The 8449-nt window shown below is 47.8% G+C and overlaps 1 protein-coding gene across 1 annotated transcript; it reads right to left on the bottom strand.

Annotated features, from left to right (window-relative positions):
* Positions 1 to 3743: 3743 nt before the first annotated feature.
* On the bottom strand, positions 3744 to 8248 carry PRDM8 (PR/SET domain 8). The gene is given in 5 exon segments (XM_027854591.1): positions 3744 to 5590; positions 5592 to 5674; positions 5732 to 6211; positions 6637 to 6868; positions 7928 to 8248. Coding segments are annotated over 5 exon segments (2103 nt in total). The 5' UTR covers positions 8147 to 8248; the 3' UTR covers positions 3744 to 4501.
* Between the last annotated feature and the right edge of the window lie 201 nt (positions 8249 to 8449).

The raw sequence follows: 8449 nt of genomic DNA, 5'->3' as shown, positions 1-8449 counted from the left end.
AAGAGTGGTCACCATAGTCTGCTTGGCCTAAGGGAAACTTCAAGTGTCCTAACAAGGTCTACGGGGGACATAATTTACAGACGTTCTAGGTTTGGAACTCTGTCAGGACCACAGTTAGGCTACATTAGATTTCAGAGGGAGGTACCAGACAAAAGACCATAGGATGGAATGAGAACGTGGAAAGTCTCAAGGAATGGGGTTGGGGTGGAAGGGATGAGTGGTTCTGTGGTGTTCCCTACTTCAATCTCAGTTCACAAATGCCTTTGAATAGGTGCTGAATGTGCAAACTTCCCTCCATCTCTCTTGTTCCTGTGTGTATTTGTGTGGGAGAATGCTCAACATTACAAACAGGACACATGAACTAAAACCCCTACCTTCTACTATTAAACAGTTGGTGAAACTTGAGGCACTATGTAAATGTCAGTAATTATTATTGTTGATCCTTATTATGGCCAGATTTGGGGAATTAGAGGAATAATACAAAGGGACGGTCCTACTCTCAAGACTGATCGTAAGGGTTCAGGGGTGGGGAACCTGAGGCCCTCTAGGTTCTCAAGTGGCCCTTTGACTGAATAAATAAAAGGATTTGTTCTGTAAAACTTGGACTCAGTCAAAAGGTCACACCAAAGGACCTAGAAGGCCACAGGTTCTCCACCCCTTAAATGATCAGTCTGTGTGAAAAGTGGAGCTCTTTGGAGGTAAGAGTCTCCCAGTATCACCGTCCTTGTTACAATCCTCACCTTGTAGCTACTGAGTTGTTATACATTGATTATATATCCTCTATATCTCAGACTTTATTAGATTGTGAGCTCCTCTGGGGCAAGGAATATCCTTTACCTTTTTCTGTATCCCCAGCACTTAACACAGTACTTGACACACAGTAGGTTCTTAATCAATGTTTATTGACTGACTGACTGACTCAAACCTACCACCATTCCTTAGGACAGTATTTCAGGCCAAGCAGCACAAACTGATTACAGGAAGCCAAGTCTGGCAGCTGCACAAAACTTAATGCGGATGTTTCCATCTTTTTAGTTTGCAATTATTTTACCTTTACTTCCCAACCAGTATCATCCTCAGCCTCCCTCCTCTAAAAGAAAACAAAACCAACCAAACAAAAAACTCTCCACAAAAAACTTGACTCTCTTTCAATCCATTTACAAATCTAAGAAGAAAGCTGAATTTGGCTAGTGGAGGATTCTTGGGTAGGAAAAATATAGAATTCTAGAAAGTTCAGATTCAAGATATTGGACACAGGTACGTGTTGTGGCAAACTGCCTAGGCTAGAAAAAAAAAAGAAACATTAAAAATCCCTGGAATGTCTTCTTTGTTTAACTAAATATTTTGGCATTGGTAACACTTAGTTTTGCATGCTTTCCTACCACTTTTCTCTTATTTGAAAAAAAAAGTTCCTTTGAAAAGATTTAGCTACACAGCTCTACACAGTTGCCAGATAAATTTACTTTTAATTTAACTTGAGGGTTTCCAGAATTTCTTTTTGGCCAGGTGGATCAGGTCAAGAAAAAAAATCTACAGAATAATATGGGAAGCCGTGTCTGGGCTTCTGAAGCAGCTCTTGAGTCAAAATCTAAATCTAGAATCTGAGAACCACTGCTCCCACAGCAGGGCCCTAACTTCCATATTTCTCCATTTCTAAGAGAATGTGCCATTTTTTTCTTTGCATCTCAAGTACCTAGCACAGTGCATAGCTCATTGTTGATGCTCAATAAATATTTATTGAATTTGAATTTTAAAAAGCCTCAGTCCCAGTTACTCCAAGAAAAGACAGGTTAAGTAAGAAGACAATGTTTAGGAGCATGTAAGGGGATTTTTTTTATCCAAAAAGGAAAGGATATTTACAGAAAGAAGAGGTCTGAGGGTATTTCTAGGAATTTCCACCCAGTTAATCCCAAATCACCATCTCTTAAACATAGCTAATTTAGGCGATATTTCACACATTTTGTTTTAAAGAGGAAACAAAACTCTATTCACTCTCATCACCCTGCCAAATTCTGACCTTTAAATGCACTTCTTTAATATAAACTTTAATGTACCAGCTCTTCTCTAGACTTCCCCAGGTAAAAGTTGGTCCTTGGAGGAAAGACAAATCCCTCTCCCTTGACATATTGGTATAGATGAGATTATCAGATCACTTAGCTGTGACCTTGGAAAATATCAAGTCTAGGACAATGGGGCATATTGAATGGGGGGGTGGGTTTAGCAGTGGTGCACCGGGCACTGGATAAGCATAGAAAAATCCTAGTTGTTTTCTTTTCAGCTTGGTTCAAAGCCAATGCCTTAAACAGAAACCTTTCTCTCTTCAATATAATACCTCTAACTCAACCCAATTTCCAGAACTAGGGAAAAGTCAAGAAAAAGTGAGAAGTGATATCTCACTCCAAATAATGCCAGTCATTTCAGGTCCTTGGGAAGAAAGTCCCATCATTGTGTTTCTAACACATGTATATACCCAAGTATACCTGATTGGGAGAGGGGGAGAAGAAGGGTAGGGTAAACATTGAGTTGTAAATAGCGTGATTAAAATATTAAAACAAACATTTCTGAGGCAATCATAACAAAAGAAGCAATATGCTGTGACAGACAAGTTCACTGGGGTAATGTGAGGGAGAGAAGCACAGGTTTAAATCTCACCTCTGACACTTGTCGGCTTTGTGCTAACAAATTGATGATGCTCTCTGAGCATCAATTGTACTCATCTGTAAAATGGAGATCATATTTAGAACTGCAAATTTAGAAGCCATTCGGACCAATGCCATTTTACCAGAGGAAGAAACTCAGGTGATGAGACTTACCCAAGGTAAACACCTACCTATCGTGGCTTAAAGAGATTATGTATGAAAAGTCTTTTGAAGGTGATCTTTTCTGTGTCCGGTTGTTTGGGAAAAGGTTGAAGCACAGAGCATTTCAGGAGACTTTATTAGCCCCAGAAAAATGTAAGGAATCGGTCCTGCAGTAGAAGTGAAAGGAAGAAACTGGTATCACCAGAATTCTCCTTCCGTTTCTTTAAGGTTACGGAAACAGTGGGTAGTGCCAGAACTTTATTTTTATTGTTGCTATTCTTATTATCATTGCCATTATCATTATTTTGAATCAGTGCTGTTTTACTTCCTTTGTAAGAAATGATGGGACTTTTCAACAGGTAGACTGCTTTTAAATCCATGGTCACCTCGCCTGCGTTAGCGCCTAAACATCCTTAGGTGAAGGATCTGAGGTGGGGGGCTTGAGGGTGAGGGAAGAAGAAGGGAATCATTGGTGGATTCGGCCCCCTAAAAATTGTTTGTCTACAAGCACTGGTAAAGGAATTAAGTAGGTTGCGACCGGTAAGGAAGCTGACCTTCCGGGATGAGCTACCTGTTTACGTAAACGGCACGTCTTTTGAACAGAAACACAGTAAGAGAGCGTAAGATTTCCCAAACGATCGTCACATGAATCTGTCTACCTGTTCCCGCACATTTGATTGCGTTTGCCGCCACTTAACACATTGTTACTGAGAAGGTAAAATGCAACTGCCGTTATTCCTGGATTTTCTCCTTCGTTTTTGATCCACCACTGGTTGCTTTCCTCATCCACTCCTAACTGCAACTGTAAGAAAAGTGGGTATTTTACCTTCTTAAATCTCGGTAACCAGACGCCACGAACAGAACAGACACATTTTTCAAATGAGTACTTAAGTCACACCCAAGTGCTTTGAAGAAAATAGTCATTTATTGTCAAAGCATCCAACATACCCAGATAAACTATAAAGTTTGATAAATCTTTGGAAGGGGGGAAAAGAAACACGTAACTATGCATACTTCGTTTCACTGGCACAAAATTACACTTTGTATTAAAAGGAAATACATATTTACAGAATCGATGACATTCTTCATGGAAGTCCTGTAACTATTTCATGACACATGCACTTTCCCCTGGAAACTTAAACCAATCCCCCCTCCCCATTTTTCCAATTGGTTTTTTGCTTGTTTGCTTTGTAGGAACACAAACCGTAATCGCGTAATGCAGAAGCCTTGCATTCTTCTCTGTGCACTTTATATCTAAAATAAAAATTTGCCCTTCCATATAATTATTACATCTAAATCGTGTAAGTGCTTAATAATTTAAGTAGAAACGTATGACAAATGCATCAATATGTTGCAATATATGACATTTTAAAAAATGTATTCTGGGGGAGTGAAAACGCGTGCATTAAAAAAACCCACAAAAACAAAACAAACCCCCGAATAATAAAAACCCACCACCCTCTCCGACTCAGATGTCTATTTCCGGGTGTGGTTTTGGTGCAAGTAAACATCGGAATGGCAGATCATGTCTCTGGGTCCCATTTGGGGGCCCTTTTGCCCCACACTGCGCGCGTGTGTGAGAGAGAGCGTGTTTGGGAGAGAGGTGAGGCAGAAGATGGAGGGGGTGAGTTTCATTCGTGCAGCTGGCTTTCCTCGTGTGCGTAGAGATCCCGCGGACTGCCTGGTTCTTCCATTCCATTTCAATTATGCGAGGTCATGTGCCTCGACAAGTGGTGGCGCTCCCTGAAGGATTCGTTGCAAATGGGGCACTTGAGTTTCTCCTCCCGCCGTCTCTTCACCAGAGGCTCCATCGCGTACTCCTTTTTGTGGTGGGACCGCATGTGGTACACCAGGTCGGAAGTCATGCGGAAGGAGGCGTTGCATTTGGCGCACCAGTTCTGCGCGGGCAGGCAGAGCGACGTGAAGGATGGAGGCAGCAGCGTGAGCGCCGAAGGCAGCTGCAGCTGCAGGGGTCCCGCGGCGGCCGCCGAGCTCTTGGGCCAGAAGGTGGTGGCGTACAAGAAGGGGCTCTGTTTGGGAAGCCCCCCGCCGTTCTGCAGCGGCGCGCAGGCCCCGTTCAGGTCCGCCGCCGCGCTCTGAAGTTTCACTGCCAGAGGGTCTGCGGGGTACAGTCTGGTGGGGCCCACGCCGTCCCCGGGATGGCATGGCTCCAACGAGGCCAGCTTCTGGCCCAAGACCAGGGGAGGCATTTGGGAGAAGGCGCGCGCGGGCTGCGAGAAGGCGCTTTTGCGTTCGTCGGGGACTGCGCCCTGGCCGGCCCCTGCGCCGGCGCCCGATCCTCCGCCGCCCGCGCTCCCGCTGCCACCGAGCTGTGGCACCGTGGTGAAGGCGCTGCCCCGGGCCGGGCTGGCTCCCTCCAGACGGGCGGACAGCGGGCCCCCGGGCCGAGCTCCCAGGAGCTTCTCCGGGCCCGACGGCGAAGAAGAGGAGGAGGAGGAGGAAGACGCGGGGGAAGAGGTGTTGCCGGCCAAGCCGCCGGCTCCCGCGCCCACATCCTTGTCCTCTCCCGCGCTCGTAGCCCCGTCGGCTGCTTCCTCCTCCTCCGGCAGGAGCCCGGAGCTTCCCCCGACGGCCCTGGAGGCCTTTTTCACCTCCACGAAGGCGCTGCGCTTGGCCTCGCCGGTCTCCGGACTGGGGGGGGCGAAGAGGCGGCCGTTTTCCTCCAGGCCGAAGTAGCTGCCCGTCGCGCGGTACTGCTGCTGCGGGGTGCACACTAGGTCCTCCTTGGAGGCCGGCTGGGGCCGCTCGGCAAAGCGGCCTCGCCCCCCCCACCAGTACCACCCCGCCGCGGCTGCCTTCCTCCGGCTCCTCTGGGTATTTTCTCTTGGGTTTGATGCCGCCGCCGCCGCCGCCTGCACCCCCGCTGCCCCCACTCGGCGTGGCGGGGTGCAGAGCGCAGGTGGCGTTACCGTTTGGGCTCAGCTCCACCTCCTGGTGGCCGCTGCCGCTGCTGCCGAGTCGGCTGGCCAGACTTCGGGGCGGGGAGCAGCTGCGGCCCCCGCGGGAGTTTTCCAGCTCTCGGGCGAGGTTGTGGAAATCCGTAGACGGCTTGACGCCGCTTCCCGCGCCCGGCGCAGAGGGGTTGCTGCCGTCCTGGGACGCCTGGTAGTGGTGGATGGGGATGGGAGGTGCTTTGCAGTACTTGGGCCCGGCTCCCAAAGTAGCCTCGTGCTGCTGCGGGTCCTCGGCCACGCCGCCTCCGCCGCTGTCCCCGCAGCCTCCACCTCCGCCGCTGTGCTCCTTCGTGCAGCCTCCCCCGTCCTGCTCGTGGTGGGAGCTGGTGTCGGCGCTGTGCAGTCTCTTGGGGCAGCGGAAGCGCAGGTGCGCCACGTAGGGGAACTCGAACTGGAAACGCTGGCTGCAGTCCAGGCACGTGTAAGGGGGAGACCCTGTAGCAAGCAGACACATGTGCACACACACACAGAAGGTTTTACTCTTGTCACCCGGCGCCAGTCTGGCAATCCTAACCCTTGCACTTATCCGCCTGCCTCTTTTCAGGTTCTGGAGAGTAAGGTCTGTATGTAACCTAATCAGACCACCCTTCCAGCCTAACTCTTCCTTCCCCCTTAGTAATTGATCCAGCAATTAAGTTACATTGCCTACGTCGCAGCCAACCGTCCTCACCTGCGGCCTACCTTCATTCGGGGCTACTTCGCACTGGGGACCTACAACAGACCTTCCAGAAAAGCCTCCATTGCCGAGGGCGTGGGCTTCTCTGCAGTGAGTTTCAAGGTTGACGGGCTCCCTCCTCCCTCCGGCTTCTGTCCCCCAAGGCTCCAAAGGGGCCAATGATTTGGGTAGACTGACAACCTACCGTTCATTTTGCTGTGGGGTCTGGAAGAGCAGAGCAAAAGAAGATCGGTCAGATCCTTCCCATACCAGACAAGCAGCTCCTCGTCTTTGGCAATCCTTCGAAGGGATCGGTAAAATAACTGGCCGTTTTTGATGTAGGCTTCCAGGTTCTGCTCTTCTTTATCTCTGGCTGATTGAACCAGGCGAAGCCACATTAGACCTTCCGACGAGCTGTTTGCTGCTGAGGTGTCCACCTGCATTAAACGTACCCAGAGCAGTGGGTCAGCAGCGTCCAACCTGCTCCCCTCAGCCCGACAGCCTAGGCCCGGCGCGCTGAACTCACGCGCTGCCCCTCAGCTAGCAAGCATTTGACTCAAACCTCACCCGTACGAATTTTTGTGGTTCACAGAAAGCATACCGAACAACTTCAGTAAATCTTTAGGTCGTTGTTTTACTATATCGGACAAAAACCTTTAACTTAAATATTGTATAATCAATTTTACTGCAAAAAAAATTAACTTATCTTTAAAGTTTAAGATTTAGGGGCTAATTCAATTAGTTTTTTCCAGATTTCAACTTCTGCCATTTCTACTTTGTTTGATAAAGAGATGGGCCTAGGTTAGGCCTAGACGCTGAGGGAGGTGTGTACCACAGATCTGGAGCTAGGAACTTAGGTCCCAATTAACTCCCCGTGTGAATGAGCAAAACCATTCTGAGCTTCCTCATCTGTAAAATGAAAGGTTGGCCAAAAAGACCTGGAAGATTCCTTGCAGCTCTAAATCCCGTGACACCCGAATTTGTCTGTTGCTGGGAAAAGATTGTTTGAAGTCTGCAGCACTCAAGCTGCTTTTAAAACTCTGTTCAGCAGGCAGTCCATCTCCTTTGGAGCATTAGGTCCAAGGGTATATGTGTGTGGGGGGGAGGGGGGGTGTTTCTTTTGAGGGGAGAGACGCTTCAGAAGTTACCAAGTGAAAGGAGAATTACTGTACAAATCGTTACAGCATGCAGGAAATCTCTCAACAATAGAAAATACTCATTAGCCAATTCTACATTCAAAATGAAATGGATAATTGCATCAGTTGTTGGATATTCCAAATATAGGAAAGTACTGCCCCCTATATTATCTGGAACTTTAACGTGATAGGGAGGTAGGAGGAAGGCAAAGAATATTTCACTTTAGCTTGGATAGATACTGCTACTATAGGCCCCGCTGAGTTGATATGTTAAGGGAGGGGCACGGGTATAAATCTTTCGTCAGCCGCTGCTTAACAGCTCATTGCCAATGCACGCATCAAACAGCAGTCAGATCTTACCCGGAATATATAAGGAACTGTTCTCTTGTCCGTGGACTTGAGAGCTATAAAAGCTATACTGTCGTACAAGGAAGTGTGGCTTAGAACGCAAGGACCGAATATCGCGTTTTCTGGGATGTCGCAGGTGGTGTAAACGCTGGTAAAAATATCCGTCAGACACTGCTGAACAGCCTTGGCATCTCCATCCCAGACGCCCCTTTGGACACCGGTGTCCTCCATCGCTTAAGACATACATGCATAGCAGGGGCAAAAGAAAAGTTACGCAAAGTTACCTACATGAACCAATGTATAGCCACTTGAATCTTAGAATCCACTCCTTCTTTTATGGTGCTGTTGCTTAAAAAATAAAGTAAAACGTGTCTCCTCTGAGTGAAGCCTGTTGTACTTTGATGTATTCAAGTAAATTGAGACTTTCGAATTTCAGGATGTGAACTGAAGCAGCAAAGGGGTGGGGGTGGAGGGGAGGGAAGCTGTGCAGGGCCGGACATAGGAAGAAATAGTCATATTTACATTAACCTACAC

The sequence above is a fragment of the Vombatus ursinus genome, unplaced genomic scaffold, assembly GCF_900497805.2.
Source record: "Vombatus ursinus unplaced genomic scaffold, bare-nosed wombat genome assembly UNPS02010461.1, whole genome shotgun sequence".
Taxonomy (NCBI): Eukaryota; Metazoa; Chordata; class Mammalia; order Diprotodontia; family Vombatidae; genus Vombatus; species Vombatus ursinus.
The sequence above is the reverse complement of the archived record's forward strand: the minus strand, read 5'-3'. Positions and strand labels throughout refer to the sequence as shown.